The sequence below is a fragment of the Typopeltis vanoorti genome, chromosome 8, assembly GCF_054136105.1.
Source record: "Typopeltis vanoorti isolate ZY-2024b chromosome 8, IOZ_Tvanoo_1.0, whole genome shotgun sequence".
Classification (NCBI taxonomy): Eukaryota; Metazoa; Arthropoda; class Arachnida; order Uropygi; family Thelyphonidae; genus Typopeltis; species Typopeltis vanoorti.
Window position 1 is genome coordinate 74,349,807 of NC_143556.1, and position 24,048 is coordinate 74,373,854.

General features: G+C 34.7%; 1 protein-coding gene across 1 annotated transcript in view; it reads left to right on the top strand.

The window, feature by feature from the left end:
* Positions 1-23,083, top strand: part of EMC7 (ER membrane protein complex subunit 7) — a 58,445-nt gene extending 35,362 nt beyond the window's left edge. Inside the window, exons 3-4 of the mRNA XM_090397286.1 lie at positions 17,365-17,445; positions 22,746-23,083. Of these exons, the coding sequence (XP_090253412.1) occupies positions 17,365-17,445; positions 22,746-22,868 (204 nt within the window). The 3' untranslated portion in view covers positions 22,869-23,083. The remainder of the gene's footprint in view (positions 1-17,364; positions 17,446-22,745) is intronic.
* The last annotated feature ends 965 nt before the right edge of the window (positions 23,084-24,048 follow it).

The window sequence follows — 24,048 nt, forward strand, 5'->3', positions numbered from 1 at the left end:
AATTTTGGTTTTCGATTTCGATGGTAAATTGTATGCGTTTGTATTGTTTGTTCAGGTGGCTAAGGGATGTGTTTAGTGTTTGTCGCCCCGTGCGGCCAGATCCCGAACACGTCGTCAATGTATCTAAGCCAGACTGTCGGTCTTAGCGTGGCGGAATCAAGAGCCCTTTGCTCAAAGGTTTCCATGTAGAAGTTAGCGATTGGGGGGAGATAGTGGTGAGCCCATGGCTGTACCTTCTTTTTGTAGGTAGAATTTTTTTGCCACACGAAGTAACCAGACTGTAGTACGTAGGCAAAGAGGGCTGTAATGTCGGGCTGAAATTTGTTCTGTAGTAGGAGAATTGTGTCATTGATGGGGACATTAGTGAAAAGGGCAGAAACGTCATAACTGACTAATAAGTCGTCTTTGTCGAGTGTTATGTTTTTTAAATTTTGTTTATAAAGTGTTGTGATTTTTTATGTAGGAGGGGGAATGACCTACCAACTCCTTGAGTGTTGCCACTAATTTCTTGGCTAAGTGGTAATTGGTGGCATGAAAATGCCACCAATTTCATGAAAATTCCAAGGATCTGGATGACACACATTCAGCCTACCTAATATATAAGATCCAGCAGAAGTCAGGACTCGAGCCAATCCTCAGCTAGTATTAGAAACCATTCCATACCAACTGGCTGGAATGTGTACATGATGTTAATATATGTATATAGATAGATACTTGTTGATGTGCCCAATGTATTTCTACAACCAATAGATAACACTAATAATAGGACTCTAGTGTTGATGTATAATTTTTTTTTTTTTTTTTTTTTTTTTTTCACCAGAGGTCAGGCCAACAATTGTTGTAGTGGTTGGTCAGTGTCTTTAACAAACCAGTTTGATTGTAGTGTAGCTTGTTTTCTGTGTATAGTTGTATGCTTCAGAAGATGACCTTGACATAAAGGTTGAAACGTAGAATGTAGATTTTAGTTATATTAAACTAAAGTTTTTATTCAAACACGGTAGTTGTCTCCATAATTTTCAAAAATGTATTCGGATCACCGTGTAAGCCTAAAAGAAAGGATTCAGATCATCCATGGAAATGATAACCCACAAGTGCTGCAATCACTATGGTAAACTAAAGATTCGTATTTCTCTCTTGATCAATCGGCTGGCCTTTTTAAAGAGATGCAGAGATAATAACCTTATTCCAATCTGCATCAGGCTAAAAAAGAAATTTACGTCTGCTAAGGAACTCCATATTTATGTCCGCACAGAAAAAGCAATGCTTAGAGAACAGATTCAAACAGCCCGCCAAAACCTAGCTACAACTCAAAATCTGGTTTCAAAATTACAATCCGAACTATATTAATCCAGATATTCTACAAGTACTTGAAAGAATTACTGACAATTCGGCCAAATATACCCTGGAAAAGAATAAAGAAAAACTCAAGACAAAATTCCACAGTTTGAAACAATGGCAAAATATGGCGGCCAATCACAGGAATCCATCATCAGAGGACTTCCTCCCCGATAAACACCAACAATGAACAACAAAAAGGGAGACAAGGAGCAACCAACCACCGACAAACAAGAACCATGTGATTAACCTATCGAGCCACACCCTGAACAACGGCGAACTTACGCTACTGAATAAAGGACTGAACTACGCAATAGCACCTAAAAAGGTAAACAAATTGGATTTTATCTACCACATTGAAAGAGGCATCAGGTCCCTACCTAACAATATAGCAGATAAAATACAACTAGAAATATGACTAAGCCCTGAAACAAGAACTAAAAATCATCAGCGACACATTCATAAATAATGGCTATAACAAAAATACTGTTAATAAAATACTCCATAAAACTACAACAAAAATGAATCTAGATTACAGTAAAACCATAGCCATCCACATTAAAGGGTTATTGGAAAAAATCAACAGAATTCTACAACATTATAACCTCAATGCCACCTTTAAACCACCCACTAAACTTAAAACCATATTCAACTCCTCTAAGGATCCTCTCCTCCTATTAGCACATCCTGGAGTCTATTGCATCCCCTGCACATGTAACTTACCATTGGTGAAACAGGACGAACAATCCCTATACGCAAGAAAGAACACATTAAATATAACCATTATGGTGAAGCAGGCTTCTCAGATCACGCACTCAACACCTTACACCAAATCAACTGGAAAAGCACCTGCTCTTTACACCGCACAAAAACCTGGTACGAAAGGAAATTTAAGGAAGCCTGCGAAATCCTGATAAACCACCCAAATATCAACAACAAAGATGGCATGAAAAATCCAAGGATCTGGATGACACACATTCAGCCTACCTAATATATAAGATCCAGCAGAAGTCAGGACTCTAGCCAATCCTCAGCTAGTATTAGAAACCATTCCATACCAACTGGCTGGAATGTGTACATAATGTTAATATATGTATATAGATAGATACTTGTTGTTGTGCCCAATGTATTTCTACAACCAACAGATAACACTAATAATAGGACTCTAGTGTTGATGTATAATTTTTTTTTTTTTTTTTCACCAGAGGTCAGGCCAACAATTGTTGTAGTGGTTGGTCAGTGTCTTTTACAAACCAGTTTGATTGTGGTGTAGCTTGTTTTCTGTGTGTAGTTGTATGCTCCAGAAGATGACCTTGACATAAAGGTCGAAACGTCGAATGTAGATTTTATGTTAAACTAAAGTTTTTATTCAAACACGATAGTTGTCTCCATAATTTTCAAAAATGCATTCGGATCACCGTGTAAGCCTAAAAGAAAGGCTTTACAAAAATTGTTGAGCCATCCAAATTTCTGTTCTCTTTGCAGAGGAAGAAAGAGTAAAACAGGTTAAAATTATATGTTGTTAACATCTGGCTGGATGGACTTTTATAAAATTTGAGATTTTATGATGTACACAGATATGTGCACATGGTTTCAGTTTGATTATTTTTATTAACAAAAGGATTCAAACTAATATTAATAATGCTAACCTAATGGCATTTAATGAAATTTGCTATTTAGCATTGCTATTAAAATTTGTCAAATTGTATATTTTTTTTGTAAAAGTACAACTACTCAGTCCATTGAATAATATAGATATGGCACAATAGTTTTCTGAAAACAGCAGAAATGTTGTCAATCAAAAATTTAATTTCCAACAGTTTTGAAATGTGCTATTTCTATGTTTAACTTGGTCATAGGCATTGGGTGGAGTGCAGTGATTTAAATGAGTCCTAAGCGAAAGAATGCCAAACGAATGCTTTATTTCTGTCCCAGACTTGATATCAGGAATTTAATCAGTACTAAAATTTTATGATCAGTACTAAAATTTTTGATTTCATTTGGATCTTTTTTATTGAGAAATCACAAATGAAGTATGTATGCCAAAAATGGGTCCATTTATCATTATAATGGATATCTCAGATTTCATGGAAAATAGTAATGAAAACCTATACCATAACTCTATAAACTGATCCAGAAATCAGTGTAGAACAGTATACTGTAACTTGCCATTTTCTATAGGATCAACTTCAATATTTATTCATCATTTATTTTACTTTTAACGAGAGTAACATCAACAAGACAGTTCAACATTTGCAGTGAGTGTTTCAGTAAGTTAACTTTCACATTAAGAAATATACCAGTTTATGTAATTTAGACCTAGTTTTGAATAGGGGCCACATTGAGTGATATTCTTTAGGAGCCAAAAGTTATTTTTGAAAATAATTGGCAATAATTGATTCGTTTTTTTCTGGATTGTTATTTTTATGAATGATTGTTTGTTTGTTATTTTGTGATTTTGAAAGTTATTTATGTTTTAAGTATGCCATGTTGTATAATCTTTAAAGGTACCTGTGGTGAAAATAAAATTACATGATAACCACAGTAATAAACTTTAATGAAAGTGTAAATCTTTTGTACTAAAAATAACAATACATCATCAGTGTGTGTGAAACAACATGTACATATAACAATCAGTTTACCAGGTAAAAGCAATTGCCACATGCTAGAAATTAATATTAAAAATAAATAATATTAAATATATTTTTGATATATACATAAGATGAGAATCTCCTAGACTTTTTTTGGGGGGGGGGTTCATTTTGATTCAGGTTAGGCCAGTGTAAAATGGCTTCACAAATTTCTTTGGAAAGGTGTTCATATTTAAAACTGCTTCTATGGAGAAGATGAGTGTCATCCCATAGGATACTTTGTTTCATGTTAGTACTATGCTGTGTCAGACCAGACTTTTTGAGGTTTCACATGTTCAGTGTACTATCGATGTTCATTAATTCTTTTTTCTACAGAACTGCATGTCTGCCCAAAGTATGTCAAATTATATTTACAAGGATCAAATACATTCACAAGAATAATCTTTAGCTTTTAACCCCCCAACTGGCCATGATGTCCAGCTAAATCTGGATTCTGTAACACATGTTGAATAACATGGATAAGAAGTGCAATTTGGTCTCACTATATCCACCTTGGCTGGTAGGGAGGTTAAATAACAACTAAAGATAGAGGTGACAGTTTGTCTTTTGTGGATGGTAACAGATAAGAAATTTTGTTGGTAGAAAAATTTAAGAGATTAAGGTGAAACTTCTTTTAAAATTCTACCAATAGGTTCAGAACGACCAGAAATATAAGGGTTTGGACCCCTGAAATTTGTGAAAAAATCCTTGTGTTGTAATCATTTAAATGCATTAAAGTTTTGATAGTGAGAACAACTTGTTGTTAGCTTAAGGGAGATGAGCACATATTATGTTCTCTGTTAATTAATGTCTTGATAATACCAATATTTTGGGAGGAATAAGACTTGATGAATGTATCCAGTAAAGGTAGTTTTCTGATAAGCACTTTAACAAAGTACCAGAGGCAGTGTGAGTAAGAAGGGTGTCCAAGAATGGTAATATTAGCATTTTCTCTGTCCATGGTGAATTGAATGGTGGGTGAAGGATTCCTATAGATCCAATATAGGAAGGTAGTAAGTTTGTTTTCAGAATAAGGTCAATCCACTTGGACCTTGGTCTTTTTTTCCTGCCACTTGGAATCAAACACCTGTTTTGCTAACCATTCTTCTCCTATTTTGTTTAAGTAACCATGCCACTTTTGATTTTCCCTGTACATACATTCTTGAATGCAAACAATACCTAATGTCTTCATTTTTAATATGATTCTGCTATTAATCTATTTGTTGAGGCTTCTAATTTTTCTCAGAACTCTCTCTAATCTTGATCAAGTGCTTTATTTATAACCCAACTCTCAGATCCATAACTTAAAATTGGTTTGAATACTGTCTTGTATACTGCTAGTTTTGTAGTTTGGCTAATTTCTCTCTTATTCCATATAAATTTATTCAGTTGGCTCCCCACCTACAAGCTTTACTTATTCTGTTGTCTATTTTGAAATTTAATTTGCCATTTTCACTAAAAACTGTGCCTAAATAACTGAAATATTTTACTTGTTTTATAGGTTTTCCATTGAGGATGCAACTGAAGTTTTCTATGCCTATTTTTCATAGTTTTAGCTTTTATTGCTGATTTTCATGCCATGTTTGTTACAGTGGTAATTTAGTATAATTTAGAGAATCGTAGAGACTTGCACTGGATGTATTTAGGAGTATGCATAAAGCAAAGATCTAAGTTTTGACATCTCAGATTCTAATATCAGTTTTAATACCACTTTCTTTCATAATGTGGTCAATATAGATGATGAATAAGAGTGGAGATATGTATCCTTGTCTTAACCCTGATTTTACATCAAACCATCTTCCTGTGTTTCTGTCAGTTCTCACTCCTCACTTGTCACTTAAATATAAACTGTATATTGCTCTGCATAATATTCCATTAACTCCTTATAATTCTAGTATTTTGAAAAGCTTTTCTCTGGACACCTTGTGATATGCCTTTTCTAGCTCTGCAAAACTTAAGTTCAGATCATTGTCATATTTCCATGATTTCTCAACTATTTGTTATCAAGTAAAAATCTGAACTTGACAGCCTCTATTTGGTCTGAACCCAGCTTGTTCTTCTCTAAGTTTCTCTTCCACAATTTTTGCCATTCTGTTTTCATGTGTGCTTTGCATAAATCTTACTTTAGAGTACTTAGTAGAGAAATTCCTTTGTAATTCTCACATTATTATTTTTTCCCTTTTTTTTTTATTATAGATGGAAACTAAAGAACACTATTCCAATTTTCTTGAATTCCACCTTCTGATCAAGACCTCTGAAGGTTCAATTCAAGAAGATTGGAGTAGAGCTCTTTAGTTCCCCTTTTATACCTCCATATTTCAAGTGTTTTTTCTATCTCAAGTATTGAGATAGAAAATTTTTAAGAATAATAAGAAAAAAATTTTCTACTGCTGTTCTCTCACTGCTTGTTTCATTTAACAGTCTTTCAAAGTAATTATCCCAGATGTTTAGGATATCCTTATCTTCTCGTTTTCATGTCACTTTTATCATCTTTGATTCCTTTTACAGTTTTCTCCTCCCTCCCATTTTTACCATTTTTTTTCAATATCTTCCAGCACATTTTACCACCTTCTTGTTATTTACCTTCTATATTCCTGTTGAAGTCTTCCCATGACTTTCATTTGCTACTTTTACACACATAGCTCAGCTCTCTTACATTTTTCTCTAATTTTTAGGGCATCTGCTGATTTATTTGCTAGAAACTTTGGATATGCTTTCTCCTTTGCACATCTGTTTCTTTAACTTCTTTTCTACCATGGTATTCTTCATTTTTCTATCCTTGCAGACAATTTCACCACATGCTCTAGCTGAATCAATCAATGTTTTCTTCGAAGCTTGTTACTGAGACTCCAAAGTTTGGTTTTCTGTGTTTTTTTGTTCAACAATAATGTTTATATAGTTGAGTCTACAGTTTACATGTCAAAGGTGCTCAACTTTAATTCTTTTTTAAAACTTTTTTACATACTGTTCTTTTCAATGTAATATTCAGTTTGTCATACATAAAACTAAGCGATAGTCACATCCAATTTCAAATCCTATGTACACTCCTGTATCCTGAACCAGCATGAAGATATCACTGTCAACAATAGCATAGTCGATAATAATGTGAGAGTTACAAAGGAATTTCTCTACTAAGTACTCTAAAGTAAGATTTATGCAAGCACACATGAAAACAGAATGTGATGTGTATAAGCTCATGTATAAGTTCTTTAGTTTCCATCTATAATAAAAAAAAGGAAAAAATAATAATGTGAGAATTACAAAGGAATTTCTCTACTAAGTGCTCTAAAGTAAGATTTATGCAAGCACACATGAAAACAGAATGTGATGTGTATAAGCTCATGTGGAGAACACATGAGCTTATACACATCTTTGTTGGCACATGATGTTGGTAATAACTAGTCCATAATCCTTTGCAGAAATCCAACAGATACTTAGCATTATTATTAGCCTTTTTCTTTTCTAAAAATTTTCCCAAAATGTTTCTGTATGCCTGGTTGGATTAATTCCTACTTTGCTGTTTAGATTTGCAACAAGGACCATTTTTTCCTTTTCTTTGTATCAGCTGCCTGCCCTAATGACTCAAAAAATTGCTCCATTTCTTCCCTAGGAGAATCTTCTGTGGAACCATAAGTAGAAATAAGTTTCATTGTCCATTTCCCCCATTTTGAAGATTGAAGTAATGCAGAAGTCATATTTCCATATATGAGTATGTGGACACAAACTTTGTTTGCTTACACTTGGATAAAGGATTAAACCAAGAATATAATTTCTTGGCATCTTTAATTTGTAGTAGAACCAAGTGGAAAAACTTCCAACATCTATCTCTAATCCAGAGTATTTTAATAATAAGGTGTGACACCTTTTGACTACTCGTATATGGAAATATGATTTTTTCATTACTTTAACCTTGATATCACTTCTGGGTCTAGCTCCCACTGATGAGACCTCTATAAAGATCAAAACTGGTCTGGGTAGTGACCCTTCCCATAATGCATAGCATTATAAATGTTGATAAGGATATGCGCTTTGAATTATGGGATACTAAGGCAAGTCATGTGACATCGTGAGCTATTATATACATGAGTTGCCCAGTCCTGAAATTACTTCAGGCACTAACTTTGTTTGCTTATACTTAGATAAAGGATTAAAGAAAGAATATAATTTCTCAGCATTTTTAATTTATAATATAACCAAGTGGAAAAACTTCCAATACCTTCTAATGTAGAAGTTTATCTTCATGTTTAGCATTGAATGCTATTGTTACTCCTTCCTCTCCTTGATTGTTATCACTCGAATATAACATCCTACGCTTATTTAGTAAGATCTCACCTGTTTTTGTCTCAGTAATGTCAATTATGTTTACGTGGTACTTTTTCGGTTCTTCTGGAAGCTGACTTTTCACTTTTTTGTCTTGATTCTCTGACAAAAACAGCAGGGTCTTGTTCAACTGGGAAGTTCTTCAGCCAGCATGAAAGCTCATCATATTGCAACATCATTTTGTATTTGTGGTTTAAGCAAATAGAGAGTACAATTTGATCAGTTAAGCCCCAAATTGCCACCCCATCCTCATTCATTCAGTTCTCCGAATTTCTTAAAGGCAATGTAGGGCTCTATTTCCAGTTAAAGACTCTTCCTTTGATTCAAGGATGAGTCTTTCATATTTATATTTGCTGCAGTGGAGTAGATGGCCTTCTTCCAGCATATAAATTAAACTTGACAAGGAATTATATTCTTGTCCTTTATCCAAGTGTAAACAAAGTGTGTGAAGTATTTTTACAACTGGATGACATGTATATAGAGACTATGGTAGTGACCCTTCCCACAATGCATAGTAGCATAATATCCATCTGAAAGGGAATGTGGTTTGCTTTATTGGATACTAAAGCAATTGATGTGACGTCATTAGCCCTATATGTAAGTAGCCCGTTCTTGAAGATACTTCACATGCAAGCTTTTGTTTAGGCATTGAGAACATCTAGGCCATGTTGCCAAATGGAGAACACATCATCAACAAAGTGTCGCCAGACAGCGAGTCTCTTGGAGGCAGAGTTTAAAGATTTCCATGAAGTAATTAGTCAGGTGGAGAAAGTGGAGAGCCCATGACTGTCCCCTCTATTTGTTTGTTGAATTTTCCTTACCAAATGAAATAGCCTGAGTTCATGATGAACTTAAGGGCTGAAATAATAGCCTTGATATTTTCTGAAATTCTTAGCCAGATGGAGGAGAAAGTGGAGAGCCCATGGCTGTCTCCTCTGTTTGTTTGTAGAATTTTTCTTGCCAAGCGAAATAGCCTGAGTTAATGATGAACTTTAACTAGACTGAAATATCAGGAGGGGACATCAGAACTGACCTTAATGTCAGTGTGTTGGGTGTGAGGTTTTCTTTGCTGGCTTTAAAATGGGCTAGGCTTTTTTTTTTTTATGTGTGAAGGAGTGTTGCCACTGTTAGGAAAGCACTTTGACAAAATGTTTGGCTAACTTGTATGTGGGTGAATCAATAACATTTACATTTGGGTGTAATTGCACAATGTTTGTGGATTTTATGTAGTCTGTTTATCTGGGGGGGGGGTATAGAATTTTATAGTTTTAGTTTATTATTAATATCAACAGACCAGGAGATGACCTTTTCAAGGAGTCTGAAGTGATCTGATCTCTGTATTGTTAGGATCATAGTCTAAGGCAGTGTTTCCCAACCTTTTTGAAGTCACGGACCCCCTGTAGCGAATGTTAATTCACTGCAGCCCCCCATAAAATCCAAAATGGAAATTTTTTATATTTTACATATCATAAAGATGAAGTAATAAATTACAATTATACAACACTAAATGTGTCATTTATGACAGTGCAATACTGTTATAAATGGAGATATTTGGAAGAATATGAACATATCAATTAGGCCAGGTGTGAGCAACACAATAAGATAAAGTTTAAGGAAAACAAACTGTCCTGCGGACCCCCAGGGGTCCACGAACCACAGGTTGGGAAACACTGGTCTAAGGGAAGGTAGACTGAGCAATTTAAGTAAAGAAGCAAGTTTTAATGTGTAATCATGGTGGTTTAGAATTACTGTAGCATTTCCCTTATCAGATTTAATAATAATAATTCTATTATTTTTCTTCATTTCCAATATTGCTTCATATTCTTTATAGGAGAGGTTACTTTTTTTGGTGGTTTTGCTTGTGTCAGTACGTTGACAACATCAAGTCTGATATTGTTAGTAATGTGGGTAGGAAGACTAAGCATCCCACATTCAGTCTTCTTCTGTAGAAATACTTTAGGTTCAAATGGTAGTTATGGCCAAGATAGAGTGCTCTAATTGCTTCAGGTTTGAGAGTGAAGGAAATAAGTTACAGTTGTTGAGACTTGGGAGCAGAATTTTTAGACAGTTAGCAAACTGTTAATGTGCTGACTTTTTGTTTTTAGAAATTCTTTGGCTGCTGAAGCATTAGCGACATCAGAAAGGATCATCCAAAGGTCAGCATTGGGGCGAGCTATATATTTGAGGCATATCTGAAAAACTAAAATTCTAAAAAAAAAAAAATAGAACCTTACCGCCACTTAAAAAACCCCCATATAAACCATGAAGTATCTGCTCTACCAAAGATCAGCCACAGTCCCTTGACATACCAGATGTTTATCAGGCCTTTTGCAGTTGTAAACTATCGTACTGTGGCCAAACAGGGAAGATAGTTAGAATTGCTGAACTCGCTGGGCTGTCACGGCGCATCGGGGCGTCCCCTCAGTGGTGGATGAGGGAGATAATCGGTGGCACTACTTTGTAGGCCTCCCAGCTAGGTCCATGGGACCCGCTAACCAACGACAGCTGCGGTCCTCCATTCATATTGGGGGTTGGATGGTTCTGGCGGCCCATTCCGTAAAAAATGCTGCTGTGTAAAGCATGTCTACACAGAAAAGAATTAAAGACCGGGTAGTCTCAATATGCCCGGAACGGTGGTGTCAGGGTGATATAGCAGGCCCTGCAGTATCGTCAGTCCGTGACTGCTATAAAGAAACTCGACGCAGAAATTGCTTGAATGTTGCTATTTGGAATGTAAGAGGATTGAATAAATGCAAGAAATTGGCTAATGTGATGAGAGAGATGGAGAGATTGAATATTAGTATACTAGGAATAAGTGAAACTTTTTGGAAAGCATCATCAGATTTTGAGTCGAAACTTCCAAATGGTAAGATATATAAAATATATACGTCAGGTGGTGAAATATCGAGAAGAGGCATAGCGTTTATTGTAGAGAAGAAAACTAATAAAAACATTATCCATATAATTAAAAAATCAGATAGAGTAATGGCAATTCTAGTGAAATCTAGACCTAGAGATATGCTGGTCATCCAAATATATGCTCCTACAGAACAGAATAAGAAAGCAGAAATAGATATCATGTATGATGAAATAGAATGTGTATAAAGGAAATCGAAGGCAAGAAAGATAGAGTTATTTGTACTATGGGTGACTGGAACACAAAAGTTGGATCAGCGAGAGCATCTACACACGTGGGGTCCATTTGGACTAGGAATGAGGGAGGACAAAAGCTGATTGATTTCTGTAACAAGCACAATCTCATCATAACTAACACTTATTTTGAGCAAAACCCAACAGCAAGATACACATGGGAAAGTCCGGATGGAAGATACAAAAATCAATTAGACTATATTGTAGTCAGTAAACGTTACTTCAATGGAATATGGAACTCAAAGGTGATGCCAAGTGCTGACTGTGGATCTGATCATAGACTGGTCTTAATGAAGATGAATATTCGTCTGAAAACAATAAAATTTAAAAGAAGTCAACCCCTAAAATGGGATCTGCAAATGGTATAAAATCAAAATTTAATGAAAATATTTCAGAACTGCTGTCTGCACAGTTGCAAAACGAAAATGAACCCTCTAAATGGAATAGACGACAAGTAGCTATCATAACATCTGCTAAAAACCACATCAATAAACAAGAAGAAAGAAAGAAAAAACCATGGATAACTCAAGAGGTAATCAACCTTATTGATGAAAGAAGAACATGGAAAAGAGGAGCAAACGAAGAAGAAAGGTTAAGATATAAAACTTTGGATAAAAGAATCAAACAGTTATGTAAAAGATTGAAAGAAAACTGGATAAATAGGCAGTGCACTGAGATAGAAGAATTACAAAATAGGAACAAAACCAGAGAAGCATTCCTGAAAGTGAAAGAACCTAATGGAAAAACAAAATGCACACAGTCTAATAACATCAAGGACAAAGATGGAAACATACTCATTGATAAGGAAAAGCTAAATGGAAGATGGGTAGAGTACTTATCAGATCTCTATGATGATGATAATGGTAATGTGTTGGATGATTCACGGCACCTTAAGTTAAACGTAACAACAGATACCACTCTACCCACAAGAAAGGAGGTAGAACATATAATTAAGAATCTTCCTAATAATAAATCCCCTGGGTGTGATAATATTCCGGCTGAGCTGCTGAAAGCTTTGACTGGCAATAATAACTATTTAATAATTGGTATGCAGATAGATGTTTTTACATCTATCTGCATACCAATTCCAAAGAAACATAATGCACAAAATTGCGAGGATTACAGAACTGTGAGCCTAATATCCCATGCATCTAAAATTATTTTAACCTTCGTTAACAAACAAATTGAAAGAGCCATAAGCAGTGAATTGAGTGAACAACAGAAAGGCTTCAGAAGAGGAATGGGAACCATTAATGCTATCCTGGAACTAAAAATACTAATAGAAAGATCACTTGAAAGAAATGGGAACATTTACATATGCTTCATAGACTTTCAGAAGGCTTTTGACCGGGTAAAACAAAATGTTCAATATATTAGATAAATTATTAGACATAGAAGATCATGTACTTAAGATTATAAAAATGATTTATGCCAAACAGAAAATGCAGCTGTTTAACTCCGAGACTTTTGAAGTGAAAATAAAAAGAGGAGTTAGACAAAGTTGTATCTTTTCACCAAATCTATTTAATATCTATAGTGAGACAGTGATGAAAAAGATTGAAAAACAAAAAAACAGAAATTACTATCAATGGTATAAAATACAACAATCTTAGATATGCTGATGATACCATTCTAATAGCAGAAAACAGAAACAAATTAAAATTACTGCAGCTACTAATTGAAGAAGGTAAAGAATTTGGATTAGATATTAATGCAAAAAAAAAACTAAATTTATGAAAATCTCAAAAGAAAGCAGATCTGAGCCAGAAATATTCATAAACAATTTGAAAATTGAACATACAACAGAATACAAATATTTAGGCACCTACTTTACTGCATATGGAAAGCAAGATAAAGAAATAAAAATAAGAATAGCCATAGCTAAAGATGCATTCTGGAAAAATAAAGAACTGCTCAGAAGTTCTGTGAGTATCGAGACAAAGAAAAGAATGATAAGAACATTAGTGTGGCCAATTTTCACATATGGAAGTGAGACCTGGATATTCAAGAAGAAAGTAAGGCAACAGATAATGACCTTTGAAATGTGGTGCTATAGGAGAGCTCTGAAAATCCCATGGACAGAACAAGTGACAAATACAGATGTCCTACAGAGAATGAGAACACAGAGATCTTTATTACAGGAAATGATCCAGAAAAAGATGAGATTCGCAGGACATGTACTGAGAGGTTCAGTAGGACAAAGGATATTAACAGTTTTAGAAGGAAAAATTATGGGAAAAGGATCAAGAGGCAAAAAACGAAGGATATGGCTTGAAGATATAAGGTCATGGACAGGATCACATGGCTATGCAGAAACAAAAAGGAAAGCCACCACCAGAGAGAACTGGAAGGACATGGTGCTGCACCCTCTCACTGAGGAAGCTACATGAAGAAGAAGAAGAAAGTACTATATCTGTTTCTGCCACTACAGCCACTGAGGACTTGCTGACCATCCTTTGGGCATCCACCATAGAATACACATGAAGAAGGTCACTCTATTTGATTGTAGTGTAATATTTTTGTATTTTATATTTATCGTTTGTTATATTGATTATAAGGTTACTTTTTAACTCTAAGTGTTTCTCCTCTTACTACATTAGTTTTCGTGATTGCTTGAGCTTGTACAAAATGCCTATATGTTCTAATCTTAACTCACGTATAATACTATTATTTAACTTTATTCCTTTTGTAATCTACTTAGTTTTCTCCTCCCCCCCCCCCTTTCCAAGGCTGTAAAGTATAGTATCACATAGACTTAGGAAAAGCCTCTGGCTGGGACCAAATCCTTAATTTACGTTGCTATAATTCAAATGTATTAATTCTTAAAAATTTATTTTTGTTAACGACTGCGCCATTAAGGATCGTGTAAAAGAATTTTCTATCTTTCCTTTACATACAAGAGAATAATTTAGCTAAGCACGCATAATAACTCTTAAATCAATTTTATCTCGAGCAACTTCGAATTACTCAGTTTTGGCTGTTACTTTACTTAGGTCACACAGATTCGATTTGTTTTTATGAGACAGTGCATTGGCTAACTAAGACAATAAATATACAAGGGAAATAGAACATATCACATGTCTGATTCTCCACACTTTCATTAAACAATTCACTTAAAGCATTAGACAAAGAAATTACTCACACTCAACTTATTAAACGCCATGGATGGATTTTTGCACACATAACATTACTCTCATTACAAACAATAAAAAGCAAAATTATACTATACACGTTCTAAGCATTATATAACACAAGCACTATTTAACACAAGCACTATTCAAGATTACAACATTCTATATTACACATTCAAACTGACTTTCGGCTTTCTGACCTCTTCAACACATTATGCCATTAGTTAAATAGAATTAACATCTGCCATCTATATACACAATCTACAATCTAGGCTATTAACATAAAGTAATCTACTTACAATCTCACTATATCATTGTACAGTCCTGAATCCAAATGGGGTTAAGGGTGAATTCTGCTGGCTCCTTTCTTTTTTTGAATAGTGCCCTATTACAGCCATTGCAGCTGTGATAGGGCACTATCCAGCAGTTGTCGTCTTGCAAATTCCTTCCTTGTAACTTTAATGCATTTTTTTCTTCGATGTTGGGAACTTCGTCAGCTGCTACAAATCAGCACACACGTGGATCGGTACATTCGTCGAAGAATTTCACGGAAGGATATCTTGTAATACTGCCAGCGAACTTCCCCGTGATCTCCAAAACTACTGCTCATAGGACCGTGACTCCTTGAGAAACTTGCCATGGGAACAAAAAATAAGAGAGAGAGCTTTCACCCCTCAGTTTCCACCTTTTATATCATTGGCCTTCCTTCCAAAAAATTTCTCAGATCTGGGCCCATGGCTGCTAGACACTTTCCTTAGCCACCTAAACAAACAACACAAACACATACAGTTCACAATTGAGATTGAAAAACAGAACACTTCCGTTTCTAGATACACTTGTCATACGTCTCCCTTCTGGCAGTCTTTCCTTCACTGTGTACCGGAAGCCAACATACTGGCCAATATATACACATAAACTCCTACCACCACCCAACACAAAAACTAGATGTCATTAATACTCTAAAAAACAGGGCTTTGAAGATCTGCTCCAGTGAACAAGCTCTTAAAGACGAATTTAAAGTTATCAGCAATACTTTTATAAAAAATGGTTACAGCCAAAACACTATTAACAAAATTCTCTATAAGACCTCAATGAAAAACAAAGATAAACCAGACTACAATAAAACTATAACCATTCCTTACATTAAAGGGACATCAGATAAAATAAACAGAATACTACAAAAATACAACCTCAAAGCTGCCTTTAAACCTCTTGCAAAATTAAAAAGATTACTCAATTCATCCAAAGACCCACTCCCTCTGCTGGCCTACCCTGGAGTATACCGTATATACCCCTAATATACCATATATAGGGGAAACAGGATGCACAATTCCTATCAGACAAAAGGAACATAAATGACACATTAAATACAATAACTATGGTGAAGCTGGCCTTTCGGGTCATGCCCTGAACACTTTATATAGAATTGACTGGAAAGGTACCAGTGATTTACATCACACCAAAACATGGTACGAACGCAAATTTAAGGAAGCCTGTGAGATTCTTATCAACCACCCCAATCTGAACAATAATGATGGTCTAAACATCCCAAGCTTGTGGAAGGCACATATTCAACCTTTCTCTCTAAGAGTTAACTATAAACAGGACTGTAGGTAATCCAGAATTCTAAATCTAAAATAACAATTGTAATGTTAAAAATGGGACATCTTGTTACTGAAAGAAGACTATCGATAAGAAAGAATGTTTTTCTCATGTTACCTTAAGTAGAATTTAGCTTTGATGTAGTTTCTAAATAATTAATTTGTATTTTTTTTTTTTTTTCACTAGAGGTCATGCCAGTAGAATAACTAGTGATCAAATCATTGTTTCTCTAGCTTACTGTGTGCAATGTTGTCCTTGCATATTTGTATATAATCCAGATGATGATCTTAATATGAAGATCGAAACATCGAAACATTTTCCAGAATTGCATCTTTAATTGCTTGAATCGGTCACGATGTTCAGTTTTGGGGTTCGTTTTTCTGCATGTGACCTATTTCTCTTTGCTTGAATTTTTTTTTTTTTTAATAACAATGAGTTGACATTGGGATGGACTTGGCAGTTATGAATTCTCTTCTAAGCCCCCCCCACACACACAGAGAGACTTTTGTCCAGATCCACACTGATAGGAAATATGGTGATTTCATTTCAGTATACTATCAGCAGGCTGGTTGGTTTGTGTGTGTGTGTGTGGGGGGGGTGCTGTGTGCTTGGAAAAAATGTTGGGTTTCTTCATGACATCCATGTATAAGCAAAGTGGTGATATTATGCTGTATGACGAAACTAGTTTATTAACAGTTGTGCCTAGTACCACAGAGGTTTGATTTCTTTTCTAAGGATGTGGATGCTATATCTAGACTGTTATCTGTGTTAGTTCACTCCTAGGTAGTTTGTCTGATGCTTTAATGCCTGTTGGCTGGGACATACATTCAGGACTATCAACATCAGTGTGAGGATGTAGGCAGAGGATGATTTGGTTGCTGCAGATGGAACTTATCTTAACTGAGGTTCATTATACACTCACATTGTGTAGTGACCTGCCCATCAATGTTAAAAAGGAATTTTATAATAAACATGGTAGAAGATGTGAGCAGAACTTATAGAATGGACATATATTTGAAACATAAAGATTTGTACTCGGGAAGGATCATTTTAGAGGACTGAGAATAGATTTCAATTTAAGAATAAGAGCTAATCAAATCAGGAATTAATTATCTGTGCATATCTTTAAAATATAAAAATATGAATCTTGAAGGAGTATCAATTATCTTCAATGTTATTATTGTTCTCTTTCTTAGGTACTCATGATGGTATTGCCACTCTTATTAATCATGGTGTTACCCAAAATGATGAATGCTGCTGATCCAGAAACACAACGAGTAAGTATGCTTATATTTGTTACTTTAAAAGTTTACTATGTAGTTTACATTAGCATAGCACTGTTCTAAAAAAAATTCATTATAATAAACTATCTGCTATTATAAACTATTCTTGTGATCCTTAAGAGTTTTTTTTTAGCAAGAATTAATATCATTACTGTTATTAGTTCTTTAATTATTGTTTCACCACATAAACAAGGGATGTTTTGAATAGTTACAAAAAAAGAATGCTTCACTAAGCAAGATTAAAATTATAACTTTCAGTTATCATTTTAATCTGGTCAATTTATACAAGTTTGAAATTTTAAAAATACTTTTTGTTTTTATTTCATTTTTATTTAATGCTTTCCCATCTGGAACTAGTATGTCTTTCTTGCTGTTGATGGCATTCTCTCTCTCTCGAGAGAGTTTTTTATCCCTCCCACATAATAATAAACAAATGTGCTATGGCTTTAGAGTCAAGTGCAAAGTAATGGTTGATATTCTTTTAAAGAGCTGGAGATGGTAGTCTTGACAGAATGACTGGGAGTAACTGGTTCAGTGATCCAGCATTTCAATTAAAGGAAGTTGAGCAACTGTTGCTTGGGTTGCTGTAAGTTTAACAGAAAGGGGGTACATAATGAATTCTTGTTCTGCTGAACAATGCCCAGGAAATATCTGTAAAACAATGAAGCTGACTTGTGGCTGCAGAGTGTGAGAGTGAGTCATTGATCACTAAACTGCTCTCATCTGAACAGCATCAAGAATTTAGAGAGATATTAGGTGCACCGCATTTACAGATTTAAGATTTATACAAAGTAACTGGATAGGTGAAAAGTAACGTCATGAGCAGAAGAGGATGCCAAATTTTCTGGAGGCTTGTGATGTGATTATGTCAGGAAAAGGCTAGATTGGTTGGTTATTTTAAATTAACAGCTGAAGCATGTAAGGCTATTTGAGGCCAGTGTATTATGTCTGTAAATTGTTCATGTTCTTCTGGCCAGTTTGCCTGTAAAAAGTCCTTGTAAAAGGTTATTTGGTTTTTTGGTTGGGATTTGAAGTCAGGTCTTTCCAACCAAAGGTTATAATCAGTATTGACTGAGTTATGGAGGCTCTTCAATAAAGGCTAGTAAAAGTTAGTCCAAGAAGAGGGATCTGATTTTGACTGTTGACATTTGTCATGGGTTTTTAATTCAGAGAAGAATTAAGGTATTTTTAGTGATTATTTCAGTTTTTTTTTTTTTTTTTTATTAATCCTCTTCAGATTAGGAAAATGAAGAGAAAAGACTTTTCAGCATGACACAGCGAATGACCTGAGAGTAAACTGGCGATCCAGTTGCAAAGGGAGGGAGGCATGCCATAAGATGGTAATTTGATAAGAAGCCCTTAGTGTCAAACCCTATCAAATTTTTGGAAATGTTAAGTGCACAGGTTTCACTAAACTTTTCCATGACACATATCTGGAATGAGTGATGTGAGGAGATCTACTGTGAATCTTAATCAGCAAAATCCATGCTAGTGCTCACTGATTTGTTGGCAGTTCTCCAGGTTTCAAAGAAGTTGCCTATCAATGACCTTCTCCATGAGCAACAGGATGATAGTTTGATGGTAGGCAATAACCTTCAGTAAGTTGTCTTTCAGTTGAAAGTCATACCTGTAGATATGATGTACTGCATGTACATTTAGAAGACACAAATTCAAGCAATGAAATAAATGCTTGTACTAAATTACTACTGTTATAGTTACATTTCAGAAGATTTAGCATCATATTCTGCTCTGTTATAGGCTAAATCATTGTACCTATACAATTTGGTTTATATAACTCTCTTCCTTCATTGCTTGTCTCCAGTGGAGTCCTTTTTGTTTTGAAGTAACCAGCATGTAAGCACTTAATGCCAATCCCTTCAAGCCTTATCACAAGTTCGATTACGTTTAATTCACCATATTGCAATTTTATTGATGAAGGTAGTGCCATTTCTTAATTTAATCAAGGCTACAGTGATTCTGTAGTCTTGATTAAATTGATGAAGCATGCTATTTCTGGACTTACAAGGCAGGTTCCAAAAGTTTCTCCTCCACTGAATTTAAAAGATCATGCATGATGGATAGCACCATCTATGGAGAGCTTAGTGTACCAGTTTCAACTTTCTACCTGAGTCATTCAGTTGGAGGCACTTGTTTGACTAACACGTGCCACATTATACAGCTGTAATGTTAAAAATTGAGTACTGCACTGTGATGAAGTTTTTCACCAAAGAAGGGCTTTTTCCAAGTGCTATCAAACAAGAGATTGGATGATGTTTATGGGGAAGCTTCTCCTTCATATTCCACCATGAAGGAGTGGCTAAACATTTACGCCTAGGAAGAGAGCATCAAAGGTGATACTTGTGATGGTCAGCCTGTGGAAGTAATGACCAAGGAAAATGTCTCTCCTGAGGAAGAACGGCTCAATAACAGACATCTGAAGCTCAAAGAAATCTCAGCAAGGTTGGGCTTTCTATAACAACCGTCTTTTGCATCATTCATGAGAAGCTTCGCATGAAAAAGGTCAATGCAGGCTGGATGCCTCGACTGCTCTCTTCAATTCAGGAGCATCGTGTGACCTGTTCCCGCAAGTTTTTAGAACTTTGCCAAGGGAATCAGAAGTGCTGGAATCCATTGTAACTGGGGATGAAACCATGATCCTTTATTATGATCCTCTTTCCAAAAAAGGAATCCACGGAGTGGTGCAAACCAGGTAAAGCACTTACAAGAAAAGCCAAGGTAACAATCTTTTGGAATTGCCGGGGAATTCTCTTGATTGAATTCAAGGAAAAAATACCACTGTGCATGCAGAATATTATGCTTCACTCCTGCACAAATTGCATGATGCCAGAAGAGACGTGGAATGCTAAGTCATGGCATTCGACTGCTTCACAACAATGCTCCAGTCCATATGGCTATTGTTGCAAAGGTTGCAGTGAAGGACTGTGGCTTACAAGAAATTGAACACCCATCCTACTGTCAGATCTAGCACCCAGTGACTACTACCTCTTCTCAAAATTGAACAAAGACATTTGAGGTAGAAATTTTGCAGATGAGAATGAGGTGAAAGATGCAGTTTTAAGCCATTTTGCAGACAAACGTACAGACTGTTTTTTCAAGGAGATAGAAATGTTAATTCAAAGATGTGAAAAGTGTGTTGAAGTAAAGTGAGATTATGTTGAAAAGTGACACAGTTGTTTTCTTTCTATCACCTCTAAAAGTTAGTCAGGCAGCGGCAGTAAACTTATAGAACCACCCTTGTATATGCAATTATACAAAATGGTACTTTCCCATAAACATAGCATTTTGGCAGATGCAATTAAGGCAAATTTGAATTATTACAAAAAAATAAGCTCAGTATTTCAAACAGCTGGTGGTTTTCAAAAATTAACTGTATGCTTGTGTCAGAACTTTGCTATTAGACCAAAAGCTTCTTATAAACCTTTTCAGCTAAAGGTAAGTTAGCCAGGTTTATACAAAGATGGCGGTATAGGATTGGTGTTTGCTGCTCAGAAATCCTTTCTGTGAGGGTTAATCAAATGACTTGGAGTTGTCATAAGTCTTGTTTTCTCTGTATCTTCCCATTGTGTGTGTGTGTGTATATCCAAAGTTAAGTGAAATAGATTTAAAAATCTGTTTTTCTAGAATGGCTGTAGAGAATTTTTTGGTAATTTGATGAGAGCAGCCAGCCAGTATGGAACTTAAATATTAATGGATTTCTGTTATTTTGACAGTAGTATTCTTTCTAATGTCTTAGTTTTTAATATGGCTTCTACCATCTGCTTCTTTTCACTTCCATAATTTTCCTCAGAACACTCATGTCTATAGTCTGTGGTCTTTATTCAATCATTTTATTTTTAACTCAAGTCAATAAGTTAAAATAAACCTGAACACTAACTTGTATCCTATTACCTTGCTGCTTTCATTAATTTCTGTTTGGTTCCAATAAATTTATTCAGCTGATTCATCACCATATCAGCATTGTTTATTTTCATATGTAATTTGCCATCTTCACTCAAAATTGTGCCTAAATAGTGAAATAGTCTGTAGATTCACTATTGAGAATTATAGTTGGTATTTTCAGTTACTTAGTTTTCATCTTTTATTAATAATTTTCACTAAATTTGTTACTCATTATTTGTAGTTAACTGTAGTGAAATATTGAATTGAAAAGTAATCTGCATTAAGTAAACAATTGAGTTGAATATTTCTGGTTTTGATTTTAAGTTTAATGACATATTTTCTTCATAACATGATGCATAGAGATGAAGAATAACAGTGGTGATAGCACATAGCCATTCTCTGCATCTGATTTTGTGTCTGACCATTTTTGTGTACATCCTTTAGTTCTAACTTATAACAATTGACTATAAGCTACATGTTTCTCTGTATGACTTTTTTTTATACCATATAACTGTAATATTTTGAACTACTTTTCCTTTGGTACTTTATCATATTCCTTTTCCAAATCTACAAAAAAAAAAAAAAAAATTCTTGTTTAGTTTGAAATTTTTATACCTTGATATTCAATCAGAAATGTTCAAATATAATCTGTTTCAGCTGTTTTCTTCAAACTTCTGATAGTATTTTTCTACCCCCAATACTGACATGTACTATTACTGCTTGGAACTTTTCAGCCACTCTTCAGTCATTAGTATTTTTCAAAGTAATTACTTCAGAATATCTGTATTTTCAGTTTTTGTTACCTTATCACCTCTGAGTCTTTTTTTGTAGTACTGTTTCCTCCATTTTCATTGTATTTTTTATAATTTAATTTTCGTTTAGCTAACTATATAATTATGTTATATAGTTTTAACATAGTTTTTATATAATTTTCTTCTATTATTTGAAGGCATAAGCTGATTTACTTGTCAGGAAATTTCACTGGCTTTTTTCCCCTCTGAACTGCCTCTTTAATATGTTGAGTTTACCATGTTCTGATTTTTTTTTATCCTGCAGCCAACTTCACCAGATACTTCCTTGACTGGGTGAGTCATCATTTTGTCACATATTTCCGCTGAGTATCTGATCTGAGTCTTGGCTTTTGTTTTCAAACTTTAATGTTTTCTTCAATAACATTTATATATTTGAGCCCATTTGTATTCACAGCTGAAAGCTTCTCAGCTTTGATTATTTTTACAAGTTTTGGGCATGTTTTGTTTTTCAATGTGATTATTTTTATTCTGTTCTGTGTGTTGGGAATTGACTTACTTAAAATACAATTTGAAAATTGATAATACTGTTAACATAAAGAATTCTGAGAAATCTTTGATTAAATACAGATTTTTTCCTTCCAGGAGATGCAACAGATGCAGATGCCAAAATATGACATGCCTGAACTATCAGAAATGATGACTTCTTTTTTCACTGGAGGGAAGAAACCTACACCAAAACCCAAAGCTGTGAAAAAAAGACAATAATATCAGTGATATATTTCAGTCTGTGATTTGTTTCATTAAATTGTACAAATCTTTTAGTAATATGACAGTAATGATGTAGATTGTAAATATAGTAAAATTTAATATATGTGCAATCTTAAATTTGGCAGATATTTATTCAGTACTGAAAATTAAGGCCCAAAGCATTCTTGTTTGGTGTAATTATAGAACTTCATAAAATAGGTCTAAAGCACTTGCACTTGTTATCTCATTTTTGTACAATGCTATTGAATGAATTTGTATTTACATTTATGTAAAGTCTAGTTAAGGGTATATGTGTATACAGAATACATTTTGTTTAAAAAAAGTAAATTATTTGTTGTTTATTTTTAATTTAAAGTTTCATATTTTTTCTTAATAGACATACCGTTCATATATCCAGTGTAATTTAGCTCCTGTTGTTCTTTATATTGTATATTTTTGAATAATTTCTTTAAAATTACATTGGCTCAATGAATCATTGTCCTCAAAATTGGTGGTCAGCCGATTAAAGTGTATTTTCACTCGGTTTGTTTTTGCAAAATTCTACAAATGAATTAATGAGTCAATGCACTACAAAATGCTCTTCCTTGCCAGTCAGTAGAAAAGTTAAAAAAATCCATGCAAACAAAGTGTTATCTTGCTAAATGGCAAGATATTGGCCATTGAATAAGATAAATAAGAATTTATTATTATTATTATTACATAACGCCTCCAGGGAGTCCAAGGACTCATCGAGGGAGGGCACCTTCTCTACAACTTTTCGTCTCCACCACTCCACTAACCACAACTACCTTCATCATCTACACCATCGCCATCTACCACCGACCATCACTATTTTCACAGACAATCACAAACAACCATGCTCCATGCTTGGATTTGAACCCGCAGCCTTTTGGCTGGAGAGCAGATACGCTAACCACTCGGCCAACCAGGCCAGTTTTTTAATTTTGCTTATTAATAAGCAGATGTCTCTCCTAGCCCATCCAAGTCTAATATGCTAGTACTGTGGATGAGCTGAAGATTAGGTATGCCTGAAACCCTGCTTCTCTTGAGGAGGATGAAAACTGTAATTGATTGTCATAGGAATGAGATCAAATCTCTGTTAGATAAAAATGTAGACATAAATATGTTTACTTCTCATTGGACAAACTTCAGTGGATTGTGTGTGTGCACATGATGA